The sequence below is a fragment of the Cyprinodon tularosa genome, unplaced genomic scaffold (assembly GCF_016077235.1).
Source record: "Cyprinodon tularosa strain WSP-4 unplaced genomic scaffold, ASM1607723v1 ctg38, whole genome shotgun sequence".
Taxonomy (NCBI): domain Eukaryota; kingdom Metazoa; phylum Chordata; class Actinopteri; order Cyprinodontiformes; family Cyprinodontidae; genus Cyprinodon; species Cyprinodon tularosa.
The window spans coordinates 495,882-509,955 of record NW_024039096.1 but is presented as its reverse complement, the minus strand read 5'-3'; the positions used below and the strand labels follow the sequence as shown (position 1 = coordinate 509,955).

General features: G+C 38.7%; 1 protein-coding gene across 3 annotated transcripts in view; it reads right to left on the bottom strand.

Moving 5' to 3' along the window:
* thrab (thyroid hormone receptor alpha b) overlaps positions 1-14,074 on the bottom strand; it is a 218,873-nt gene that overhangs the window by 17,300 nt on the left and 187,499 nt on the right. For all 3 annotated transcript variants that reach the window (XM_038296886.1, XM_038296888.1, XM_038296887.1), the window contains 4 exons: positions 7,019-7,080; positions 1,196-1,296; positions 473-620; positions 24-229 (listed from right to left, as the gene is read on the bottom strand). In XM_038296886.1, coding sequence (XP_038152814.1) covers positions 24-229; positions 473-620; positions 1,196-1,296; positions 7,019-7,080 — 517 coding nt within the window. The remainder of the gene's footprint in view (positions 1-23; positions 230-472; positions 621-1,195; positions 1,297-7,018; positions 7,081-14,074) is intronic.

Here is a 14,074-nt window from a genome sequence, read left to right as displayed (position 1 = left end):
TTTTAATTTTTGCAAGTCCTTACCAGGAATTTGCGCTTCTGTTTCCACTGTGCGCCCTGAGCGTTGGTGTGCCGATGGGCCTCCGTCACCAGCCGGATCAGGTCCCATTCATCCACAGTGGGCTCTGGACGGCTCTGCAAGGATTTCACCATCTCCTCCTTTTTGCGTTTCTCCCTGTTCTCCTGAATAAGGCGCCGTTTAGCCACCCGCTTTGAGTCGTCCAGTACCACTGGGTACAGAAAAATTAAAAAATGTTTCATATAATCATTATCCAAGTAACTTGTTATTTAAAACTAAATATTTCAACAGGAAGCATGTTTTATTCACCATAACTCGTGAATTAGACCATTAAGTGTTAATTTACAACCAAAGCCATGGTAAAGCATTCTACCCTTTATTTATTGTTAAAAATCCAATTGAAGACATTTAAGTTTTTTTTTGTTGTGTGGCAAAATGAAAGCTCAGCACTTACAATCCATGGCCATTCCCACCGAAATGCACTTCTTAAAGCGGCACAGCTGGCACTGGTTGCGGGTGATCTTGTCGATGATGCAGCAGCCATCGTATTTGCAGGAGTAAGTGGGGTGGAGGTTCTTTTGAATGGTCCTACGAAAGAAACCCTGCAGGCATCGGGATAAAAGCGCAGAAAAACACAAGAGAGAGAGATGAATGAATGCTTCAGGCAGAGTGACAGTCGGTGAAACGGAAGGGGTCGCCTGGTGGGAAACGGAGCAGTTAGAAATGAAAGTGATGGAGGAATAAAAAAAAAAGACGAGGTAACACGATCGTGTCAGTCTGCAGCTGCAGTGAAGAGGAACAATCCGTCCTCCTGCAGCTTTTTGGTGAAACGCTAAACCACCGTTTGGTGCAAAGACCTTAAATCCTTTTTTTTCTTCATTCAGCTTCGGATATTGAATGACTTTCCAATGATCGTTAACATGATGCATATCAGCCATTATTTCCGGCTTTCTAAAGGTTTCTTAAGGTTTAGTTTAATTGATTTCTTCTCATTATAAATGACATCAGAAATTCACCCCAAGACAGAATAATAAATACACTATTTAAATGTTTAAAGCACCTTATAATTACTGCATTTTTCCACCGAGAAAAGCCTCATCCAATGACATGAAACTAAAGGAATAAGCTACTGAGATATCTGCTGCTACAGCAGGCGGCTATGGTTGCGTATGCATACCTTGCAGCCTTCACAGGTAATGCAGCGGTAGTGGTAACCTGTGGCTTTGTCGCCACACACCACACATGGCTCATCCTTTTCGAGGTAGCTGGGAATGTACCCTGAAATCAGAACAAACACAAGCATGAGGATATGGAGAAAATCTTTTTATGGCAACAGGCATGCATTCCAGAAGCATGTCCTTTATTGCAGTCTGCATGTCACTGCAGGGAAATGGTTGATTAAACTGGGAGCAGCATTTTCATCAAGGGTGTCATCTTTTTGGGCTTATTATTCAAACTTTCATTTGAATAATAAGCTTTCATTCCTTTATTTCAATATTAAATAATAATTTAAAGATTCATATAAATTTAGTTCTGCAGTGGGCACGCCTGGAATGTAGAGGCTTCAAAAGCAGAATCAGGGAAGATGGAGGGAAGGAAAAAATGAAGCCAGAGGAATAGGATGGAAAAGAGATAGAGACACAAAGGAAGGGGAGGAAGGATTAAAGGACGGACAACAGAAAACATGGAAGTTTAGAGAGGAAGGACACAAAGTAGAGACAGAGGAACTGCAACATGGAAGAAAAGGAAGAAAAAAAAGATTCAGACTCAGACTTTTTAGCTTCGTGTCCAACACTGGTTTAACTTCACTCTAAAGGGCATAAGCATTGTTAGAAAAGGGTCCTTTGCATCGTTTTGCTCTTTATAGAGCCTTTGCATATGGTTAACATAAATCACCTGCTCCGGCCTCATTATTTGGATTTGGTGTAAATGCACCATAAAAAAGGGAGGTAGGATAAGGAAAGGAAGGGAGGTTGGTAGAAAAGGAGAAAGAACAGAAGAAAATGGACAAGAAAAAAAGAAAATTGAGTCAGAATCACACACAGCAAAGAAAAACAGACAAGTGTGACACCAGGATGGAAAGACAGAAAGAAGGAAGGAATGTCAAAACATTCAGAGAAAAGAATGCAGGAAATAAAGTGTAGACATTTTCCATACTCATTAACCTTAAAGCACATAAAATCATACTTCCTCCATTAAGGAACCCAAATTAGTATGAAAGGAACCCTGATTTTAAATCTAATTCTTATTTAGCTTCCAGTACTTTAAAGAAGTACTTCAAAATAAATCTCTCTAATGAGTTTAATCTGATGTGAGCTACATGGAACAAGTTTCACTTATTTTTAGAGCATAGAATACGGCTTTGTTTAGGAACAGAACGGCTTGTTCTCCTCTTATACCGCCTCTTAGACCTGGGAGAGTTTCAAAGTTTGCCCAGAGACACAGGAAACAGCAGATTTTCAGACATTTCATGTGCCGTATACGTGGCTGAACAGCAGGGAGGGGAGGAGATGGTCCACTGCAAGTTGCAAATAAATTCAGGGTGGGTGTCCGGGGGAACAAACATACACAAACTGGGCAACAGAGGCATAAATTTTCAGCTCATGTGCTGCAACTGCTTAGACAGTTTTTCAGTTTTTTTTTGGTGCATACTACACAGCATTGAGCGACAGCCTTCTTTTACAGTACGATAACTCCAAACATGGGGCAGGGGGGGGGGGGGGGGGGGGGGGGGGACAGTGCTGCAGCAGACCGTTGGGCCCCTGCAGAGTCTCAGATTACATTCAGACAGAAAAAGTGGAGAACCTAAATCAACTAATAAAAACCTGAGATTCTTGCATCATCTAAGATTTCTTGCATACCTGACAAACTACAACTGCAGCAAGGAGGACGGGTGAGGTTATACTGGGTCAGAAAGTGACCCAGTTCTTTAAATTATTTAAACAGATTATCCAAAAAGAGCCTCTATGTCTTATCCTCGGTGGATACAGGATGAACCCAGCTGTGTTTGAGTTCGCATCGGGGCGTGGGGAGAGCTGTGACTGGCAGTGTCAGTTGGGCTCTGCTTTTTGGCTTGGATACAGAATTTAGACGAGGAAGAGGAGGAAAACGATGAGAAGGAGGAGCGGTGGAAGAAGAGGATGGTGGGAAAGAGAGGCAAGAGCCAAAGAGGCACTAGCCACATTTTGGCCAAATCGATTTGCACAACTATGGTTACAGTAACTCCAAGCTGGCGAAGGATTGGAATAGTTCAGATTTGCTGGAAAAAAACACAGAACTGAAAAGGAAAAGTGCTTAAGGAAATAAAAAATCTAAGAACAACATGAGAGAAATTTCAGTTCTGCAGCCTTGGAGGGCCAAGCAGCAGAACCAGCCCCATTCCAGTGCTACTCTGTGGCTGCATTGGGAAGCCAAGCCCAAAATCAATACTGCTGCAGTTCTCTGGATCGGTGCAGAACAGGAAACTCAAAGGGACCCAAAGGGGTCCCTGCAGAAGCGCAAAGCCCAGATAAATATTCCGTCTTCGCAAGTTTCCCGCCAGAACAGCTGCTCTCTTTGTTTGGATCAGAACAGAATGGATCAGGTTTCTGATGGAGTCTCAGGGTTCTTTCTCTAAAACCCTGACATGACAAGAGTGCAGGAGGGGTGACATATGAGACTGTAAACACTGTGGACATTAGGGGATAATCCTGCCTATACACACTAATCCCCTGCTGCTGTTATGAGCTACACAATGAAACTTTAATACCATAATATGTGATTACCTGTGCTTGCAATGTTAAAAATTAAAAGGGTTCATAATTTCAAAGGGTGATTTTGCTTTTATCACTTCAAAGAGCTTCTTCTATTACACACATGTTAAAACCTACAGATATTTAAGCATGTGGTGTTTGATCCATAATCTGGACATGGAAAGAGTTCTGGGTTTTTGATTTTAGGTAAACATCACAATACTAGTAGTAAGCATGACTTCAACCTCAATTCCAAACTTTTCTCTTTTATTTACTTTACATTATGTCTCCCACAATTCTTTAAGTAGCTAATTTCTCTTTTTTTCCCCAGCTTTTATTGTCATTACACTGTTACAAGTACAGAGCAACGAAATGAACTCTCTGCATTTAACCCCTCCCCTTGGGGAGCAGTGGGCTGCCATTGTGCGGCGCCTGGGGAGCAGTGTGAGGTTAAGGATCTTGAGGGAATGAGCTGCCAGTGTGGGTCCTTAGATAAGACCCTTCACCCTTATGCCTGCTTTGGGGAGTGGCGGCCTAGTGCTTAGGGCATAGAGCTTAGAATCCAGAGATTCCGAGTTCAAGCTCCACTCCCACAGATTGCTAACCTGACTCCACAAGAGGGATTTGCTCCGCATATCCATCTGGAAACCTTCGGGTGAAGTAATTTTGGGAAGGAGCGAAAATACTGGTTAGCTGATTGGCCTATGTTGGTGATAGACGGGCCAAATAAACCAATCAGATCAACGAAGCATATGACGTACTAACAGAGCGACGACAAAGAGGAGCCAATTGATAGATCAAACTCTTGCCGAAACCAGTCGGGAGAAGAGCAAAAACATCTTTTCCTCTGAGAAAAGCCTCCAGAGCAGTGTTTTGCTCTTCTTTCAGTGAAGATATACAGTGTAATTCCGATAAAACTTGCTCGATAGCCACGCTAACGCTAGTTTCATCGGCTGAAGCCACCATGTTCTTTAGACTGAACTGTCACGCTTCTCGTTGCGTCACACCTCAACCCGCCTCAAAGCCAACGCTAATTGGACGTTCGTTTGGTGAACGGCTCCAAATTTTCTTTAATGGAGAGTCTCCAGACTGATCTGCGAGTGAAACCTTGAAAGCTCGCGAGATCAGGATGGTCTCACGAGACTAACAGATTGCCACTCTGGCTCTCTGAGCAAGATCCTTAAGCCACACTGCTCCCCGGGTGCCGCACAGTGGCAGCCCACTGCTCCCCAAGAGGATGGGTTAAATGCAGAGAGATTTAAGTGTCACTTTTATTCTGTTTAAATATTTCTGTTGGCTCTATACTTCTTTGAGTGTACTGTAAGAAGCCCTACAATGTCCATCTATTTTTAGAAATATGTTTAAAACTGAGTTGGATGAAGATGATTACGAGGTGACGATGGTGTTCTGCATATTTGCTTTTACCGTATTTTCTGCACTATAAGGCTCACCTAAAAGCCTTCAATTTTCTCAAAAACCGAGTGTGCCATATAATCCGTTGCACCCTATCTATAGATCAAGATTAAGTTTCAACAGGTCTAGCAACTATAGGGAGCAGCCGTCGACTTCATTTTCTCCTGTAGAATCAGTGCGCTGTGCATCCTGGGGATTTTCATTTCCATTTGTGTGTGTTAAGGCCCCATAATGGCTCCTAAAGTCAGAATTCTGAGAAAAAAGTCAGAATTCTGAGAAAAAAGTCAGAATTCTGAGAAAGAGGTCAGAATTCTGAGAAAAAAAGTCAGAATTCTGAGAAAAAAGTCAGAATTCTGATGTTAAACTGAAATAAAATGTAAAAATCAGTTAACTTTTTTTTTTCAGCGGCCCTAATCCTCTTCCGTAAATGGATGACAGAAGGCGAAAACAAATTCACCAGACAGGGAGACAGCGTCGAACGACATACGCCAGTATCTGCCAGCGGATCGTAAATGCCTGGGCTGAGGTATCAGCCTCAACTGTGGTCTGAGCTTTCAGGAAGGCAGGAATTGTCACTGAACTGTCAGACAACAGCAGTGACATAAACTCAAATAATGATGACTTTGACGAGACAGAGCCGGGCATGTTGGATCCCTTATTAACCCAACTGCTCAATTTGGACACTGAAGAAGAAGAATTAGAGGGCTTTGTTGATAAGAAATGAACAGATAGATTTCTATCTATGTGTTTCTTTTTTTTTTTACAATATGATCAACCTGAAGAAGATTGATCATATCGTAAATAATATATTAATAAATTTTGACTTACTTATCCGAGTATTTTATTGACATTCTCTTTAGCACAGCTGCATCTAGAGGATGCATAACGCAACCCCAGCCACTACTGTAGCATCTATTCTATGCGCCTTATAGAGCGGAAAAATACAGCATCTGAAGCATTGAATGCATTCAAACAACGACACAGAGCTAAAACTTTGAGTGGTGTTTAAGAGTTTCTGTGATCAAGGCCGATCATTTCATTTATTTGGAAATTAATTGTATTTCCCCATCCATAATGAGTTTTCGGGGGTTTGCTCTACTCATATTATCAGCAATCAGAATCAACTTATGGGCCAAGTTTGATTCACAAACAAGGAATCTGACTTTCATTTTCATCAGCATTAGTTAAACATGTAAAAACATAGAGGGACTCAAGGAAGGATATGTAGTATGTATTTGTGTTTATGATGTAAAGAGAAAGGAGGCTCAAAATGGAGATAAATGGATTTTCTTTAACCAAATGTTTAAAAAATGTATGTATTCATACAATAAACCAGTTGGAAAGGAATAAAAATCTAATCAGCTGCTGTATTTTCCCAAATCTGCACCTCTGCTCCTCCCACTGCATCTCTTTCACTGCGTCTCTCCTTGTTTGGTTTCTCAGTTCCACCAAAAAAACAGGGACAAACACAGATGCAGACAAAGCAAAGGGATTTAGTTTGTCAATGCCAGATGCCAAAATGTTTTGTTATATTTCTCTAAAAAACACTATGTTCAAAATGCAGCCTTCAAATATCGAGCACCACCCCTGCAGTCTCTCAGCAGCTTAGATCCAATGTGGGGAGATATTCCGTTTTCATTATGACATCTTAAACAAAGTTAAATTATACAAGACTAAGATATTTAGTTCTTAAAATGAACTGATGTCTGGACCTGGGCTTCTTTTATCCAATTAATTAAAGATCTGTTAACATAGAAACAGATTCACTGCAGGTGAGACATGCGTTTCTCTGCTGGGACATTTCAGACTTGTTTTATATATAATTCAATGTTTTTATTTTAAACTAAACTACTCACCAGTCATACTCTTCACGGAACATTGGCTGTTCTTCCTCTTCCTCTTAGGGCCATTGAGCCACCTGATGGATGATAGGAGAGACAGAAGAAAAACAGGATGGTTTCAATAAAAGCAAATAGTAAATAAATCATTTTGTATTTCTCCATGATTTTAGAGCAAGATGCTTTAATCAATTTTCTGTTTAATAATGAGCAGGCACGGGGAAATTAAAACACCATTATTTAATCACTTGTAAAACCTTCAATACAGGCTATGATGTCATAGTTTTCAGTATTTTTTAGTGTCTAAAATATCTCTGATGGTCCCACCACAGCTATGTACTCAGCCTGAGGTCTGGTTCTGACTTTTTGTTTAGCTGTTTTTAGTCTCTTCATTCAGTTTTCATTTTGCTGCTGTTTTGGGAATATTGTTCTGTTAATTATGGAGTTTGGACCAAGTGTCAGCAACATGACAGCAGCCCTCACTCAAGGACATTTTGGTAAATAGAGGAGTTTAAAGTCAGCTCTATGACTGCAATGCACCCAGGTCCTGCAAAAAAACAAGCCCAAATCAGCAACCTCCTACTGCTGTCCTTGGCTGCCTGTCGGGAATTTTGCTGTTGTGTTTTGATGTTTTGCATTTCTTTTTCCCCCCTAAATATTAGATATATCTGTACATAGGTTACTGTTTAAATTTTTTTTTTATATCAAACTGAAAAAAAAAAAAGAGCCCATAAATATAGAGATCAATTTCAATTTCAATTTGTCTTTATTGTCATTGTCACAAGAACAACGAAATTTTTAAAAAGTGCCATCGATCAATCAGTGCATATGCTTAAAGCTACAGTGTGTAATTTTCAGCGACATCTAACGTCCAGACTGCAGACCGCAGCAACATGAACATCTCCCCCCCCCCCACCGTTTCTCCCCCCCAACAGTACGGCGAGCGTTACGGGACAAAATGTCTTCCACGACGTCCGCATCACCTACCTTCTCAAGTGATGAGGTTTGTTTACATAGATAATTTTACAGATAGTATTTCATTAGTCTGTGTAGGGTATAGATTTCAGTACCGTCTCAGTTCATCTCTCTCAACTTGCCGTAGTTACTTTCGAGCGTAATGGGCGATCTCGCAATCGCTAGTTTGTTGTCTCTGTGCTGCCGTAGTGCAAAGATGTCTGCCTCCATGGCTGCGAGACCCGCTCCTATGTAATTATAAATAACGAATTCTAAGGCAGAGCAAATATTAAGGTTAAGAGGCTGAGCTCGTAGATGATGATAAATAACATAGTTATGTATAATATATTACATTTCTGACTGTATATCCCTGTAATTATTACACACTGTAGCTTTAAAAAACAAAAATCACTGTCACCACCTTTTTACTCATAATATAAGAAATAAATAACAATAACATACAAAACAACTAATAAGAATAGTACATTCTCACACACATCATCCATGATGATTATTTGGTTATTTTTGGTCGCATTTAGTTTTGTTATTACTGTCGGGTAAAAACTGTCTCTAAGGCGGTTGGTTCTTGGTTTAATTGCTCTGTATCGTCTGCCTGAAGGCAACAGTGTAAACAGAGAATGTCCGGGATGAGAAGTATCCTGATGTGTTGTGCCTTTTTTAGACTAAAGTTGCTAAGCTGGCAACAGTATCTAAACCTGGAAGTTAGAGGTCTAGCGCCCCTGGTGGATAAAAGTTACACGCTTGCTTTCCCTTTACATTGATCCACTGTATATTTTTCATCTATATAAAAATGTAAACCATAATATCCAACGTATTAAAATAAATAAATAAATTATATTCATTAATGTAGATAATAAGTTTAGACAAAAAACTAAACTTAAATTATATTAGTTAAAATTAAGAGTGAAAGAAGAAGAATTTAATTGTTTGTGAATAAAATGTATATTTAACATGTAAAACAAACCTATTTTAAACATTTATGCAGAGATTATATATAAAAATATAAAAATATATTGATATATATGTTCTTATTATTATCATTCATTTATATTAATCTCTCTCAAAACATATTCCTTTATTCATTTGGTGTTTACTATTAAATTCATGAACTAAAACAAAATCATAAACAGCATTTTTGGTATCTAATATTCAACCTAAAACTGTTTACCTCTTGTTTTAAATATGGAAATACCACTAAGTAACTTGGCTTTTTTTTTTTTTTTTAGACTGAAGATATGTTTTTTGTTGTTTTTTTAATAGCAAAGGCAGTTTCTGGTTCAAATTAAAACGAGCTTCAATAATTTGGAGGTTATTAAGATGGAGGCCTTGTTTTAATGTTTACAAATTATGCAAAAATTAAATGTATTCTATTATGAGTTCTCAGTAAGAAAGGACATAAGGGCCAAACAGCACCACCTGTCTGCATGCCTGACTGAGGAGCCCCCAGTGGGAAACCTATTTAATTGATTGTTGAGTTGCTATAATTAAGCTCTAATATTACCTTAAACTGCCCTTTTACATGTTAGCCTTTAATTACAGCTTGGTCCTGCCTATGACTCCCTTTGTCCTTTTCAAAATCCATAAGATTGTTTACTACGGGATTAAAAAAATCTCTTAAAAGGATCCTGATTTATTCTGATTGTTGTGTTTGCACCATTTTAAAACTATCGTGTTGCTCCTTTGGTAATGCTTCCATCTTATTGGGATGTCGGATAAAGAGCCTTTAGAAGCTGTTAAGCAAAATGTCTTTAACATCCACGATTCCTTGAAAAACATTTCACATTCTGTCAGTGTTGCAGGAAAACATCCAATGTAAATCTGCTGGATTTGAATCTCAAATACAGCTTTAAAGTCATGCAGTTTTGTCATAGAGAAAGAAAATTATTCATACTTGTTTTCCCAAATCAAATAAATATTTAAAAAAAGTATCTGGTTTATGTAAAGCTAAGCCCTGAATCATTGCTATCCTTGGAAAATTCAGATTGGAAATAAAAACATTTAAAGCAAGAGATTTGGTTTTTCTTATGTCAGGTTTCTGTTATAGTATTCATATTCTGTGTTCTTTGGTTTTTTCCAGTTACTGTCCTAGTCAGGGTTCTGTTATGTTTTCTTTCGAATGTTTAGTTTTCTTTTCTCCATGTTTTATTGTCCTAGTAATTTAACATTGTGTTGTTATTTCCAGTCTTCCAGGTTTCTATTTGTTGCTCTCTGCTACCCTCTTGTGTTCTCCTTCTTCCCTAGCTCTTTCCCTCTTGTTCTGTGTACACCTGCTCCCTGTTTCCTCATTAGCCCCCTCTTTGTCTCTGTCTCCTTTAAAAGCCCTCTCTCTTCAGTTCCCCTTTGCTGGGTCCTCGTCAAACACCGTCTAACATGCTCCAACTCCTTCTCTCTGTGCCTTCCTCGTTATGTTTGTGATTTCCCCTGATGTCCACATGGTTTCTGGTACGTTACAGTATTATTGTTTTAATGTTTTTGGATTTTTGGACTTTTGGTTTCATGTTTGTTTGGACTTTGTTTTCCTTTTGGATTTTTTGGATAACCAGCCTCTGTTTTCTGTTAAGTCTTTATAAAATCCACAACAGATTCACCTCTGCCTCTCTGCCTCTGCTTTTGGGTCAGCACTCAATAACCAAATCCTGACATCTTATAAGTTCAAAATTAAATCCAAAAATCAGTGAAAGAGTTTTTTTATTGCATTCAGCAAATAAACTCTTCCGATAATAACAGTCCATTTTTATGTATTTGGAGGAAATCTTTGCTTATAGGCTTTATAGGTCGGAAGGCCTCTTTGCTATACCCCAATCTTAAACTCATACAGCTTCTCTATTCTTCTAGGTTTCTGCGTAAAACCCTTAAAACTTTAATGTTACCTGCAGTTCAAAGAAACGTGTTGGTAAAATTAAAATCTTTCTTGATTCCTATTAATTTCTAGAAGTCGCTCTCATCTGCATCTTTATCAACTTTGGCCATTTCAAAACTAAATACTTTGTTAGGTTTCACTGCAAAACCGTCCAAGTTAAATCAAGCAGGATGGGAAGAGTCTGTGAATCATTTTTTTAAAAACACACTGATTTAAACGTGGTTATTGTTTTGTACTAACAGGTGGTACCCATCTCTACTCCTTATGAGCTACTATCAGGCATATTTTACATGCATCCCTCTCCAAAACACCAGAATCAGATGAATGGGCCTCTGCACTGCTGAAAATGCAGTGAAGGAGTTCAGTTATTTTATGGAAAGATGTATCAAAAAGCTGCAGGATGGTAGCTCTTGGCACCAGAAGATGGGTATCCCTGTGCTTCTCCAGCCTTTACTAGCCTCTAAAGGTTTTTTCGCCATGTTTTCCCTGTATTTTTCTTCATAACCCTTCAAAACCTTGATAAATATGTTCAACTTTGTAGCTATGAATGCTTTGCAAGGCACCATCTGTATTTTACTTCCAACTTTTAACTTGACAGCAGTGTTTTGTTTTCTTTGAGGTTGAAATTGTGGATAAAAGTTGTGACAGCAAAGCAGACCTGGCAAATTGTTGAATTTTCTGTGAATAATGATAAAAAAAACCTGAATCTGTTTAGGTGCTAGGGGCGACAACTACGGGTCTGTCAGCGGTGTGACAGCTCTGTCCTCCACTGTGACAGAATGTTTACGCCCTCAGAAACATCAGAAAGCCGATACTCTTTATTCTCCTTTCTGTCACTCTTACAACGGTGCATCTCTGCAGAAATTGTGCCACGTACAAAAAATAAAAAATAAATAAAAAGCGAATCAGAGCTGCCACATGCTGTGGTTTGGTCTATTTGCAAGCACACATCTGTTACATCACAGCACAACAGCCGGAGAACTGGCACCGGAATGATATGATTATAAAACGACAATACAAATCTCTGGCTCAGATAAAGCTCTTGCTGTAATCCTCTCTATTAAGGTCTGATTAAACCCACAACAGAACCATTAGAGCTAAAGAAAAGCTTTTCAGATACAGGAAACAGTTTTAAAAAAAAGTGCCCCTTTGAAGAACAGAAGGAAAGGAAATGACATCTGACGGCTGCTGAACGCCTGCAAACAAAACTAACTCAGTTTGACAATAAAAACATCATGCATAATTGAATATTAAGAACAGCATTGTACTGTATGCTGCAGGGGCGTACCTCTGAAGGCATTCCGATCCTAGCACACTCTGACATTCAACAGCGAGAGCTACGCCCACATAAACACACTTTACACCCCAGCGCTTTGTAGCACGCATATAGGAACCAACAAATGATTGGTGTGGCTGTAATTTGTGCAAACCAAATGCAAAGTCGCACAATTTCACAATGAGGCGCTCAAACCGAGTAAAGAAGCAAGAATATGAGCCAAAACAACTGCAAAGTCTTGACTCAAAGAACTGCTGAGTGAATGACACAGCAAGATTATAAAATATGCATTGCAGAGGAGGGTGCAGCTGTAAGCCCGGCGCTGCCTACATGCATCTCTCGCATGCAGCGCTATGTTTAGACTGGTGACCCACTAAAGTGCACTTTGCCTCTCCATTCGTATTCCTCCAGTCTGATTCAATCTCAGTACAGTATCACCCCATCTTACGCTGACTGGAGCACAGCCAGCTTCACTGCTGGTGACCCAAATAAGGGGCTGCCTTTTTTTTTGTTGTTGTTGTTGTTTTTTTTTTATTGTTTTTTATTGATCTGTTTGACGGCTGTGCAGAAAAAGTATTTGCTTTTCTCAGAAAAAAAGATATATGATAACAACAGTACATCTAATTGTGACAGGTAATGTTTGACGGAAAAGAATCTAGATTGAACCCTTACAGATAAACAACAAAAGATATTTGGAAGGTTTCTAAAAAAAAAATGGTCCACTATTGAATTATTTAAATTAAATGTATTATATCAGTGTTGAAACCTTGAATTAAAGTGAATAAAAAACCCAGAGGCTGAGGATGAGGACATTAAACAGTTTAGCTCATGATGAGAAAAGCCTAAGCAGCTTATAGGGTAAGTGAGTGTTTTCTTTTAGCTGTAGAGTCATCGTTTTCCTCTGCTGTCTTAGTCAAAAGAGAGTTTAACCCATTATAAGGCAAGTTACCATTTTTGATCAATTGCATATCTCCCCATCCCTCAGTGAGGTCTAGAAGAACAAGATCTATATCCAGCTATTCAGCAAAGATACTACTACATGGCTGTACATCTTATTTTGGCATTTGATCAGTTAGATAAACCCTTGAATAATATATTACCTATATATATAAAAAAGTTGACCACTCAAAAAAAAAGGTAAAAAGCTAATTGAAAAGTAAAAAAATTAATCAAAAAGTAAAAAATGTAAGTGCCAGTATCAGCATTAATGCCTCTAAGGTTATGCTGCAACAAAGGGTTGTAGCACTTTTATTTTTCCTATTATATTCGGGCAAGTTGGCGTTTCTAGTTATTTCATTGACATCAATTTTTTCCATCAAAATATCCATATTTTCTAAATAATTACAAAGGTAATAGGTGCCCAATAAAGGGTTAATGTGACAGCATGTTAAAAAAAAACTGCAAAATGACATTTTTTTGGTGTTTTACTTTGACATAAGGAAAGCAGGTTTGAAGCTACATTGCTTTGTGCAAATTAGACCTTCCTAAGTAAAAGCTAAACTGGTGGAGAGATGAGAGAGACGTGCATTCACTCTATGGCTCCTTCATGAAAGGTTTTCTAGCAGCATTAGTTCAGAGCAATGGGAGAGGTGATGCCTGTGGACAACAGAGGTGTTCTGTCAGTCCATTGTTAATAAGAACTTGTTCTAAACCCAAAATAACAAAAGATCAGACAGCTTCAGCTTTGCATAACATAAGTCTTCTATATATAAATTGTATTTTAGTTGCCTAACCCACCATATAGACTTTTTCCAACTCTGTTTAATTCAATTCAATTCAGTTTAATTATACAGCGCCAATTCACAACACATGGCATCCAAAGGTCCTTTACAATTTAACCAGATCATACAGTCAAATTGATTCAAAGTTTTCTATCAAAACAAAACCAGCTGATTGTATTGACTTATTGACTCAAAGGCAATCCCTCACACTAAGCATGCTTGTAGCGACAGTGGAGAGGAAA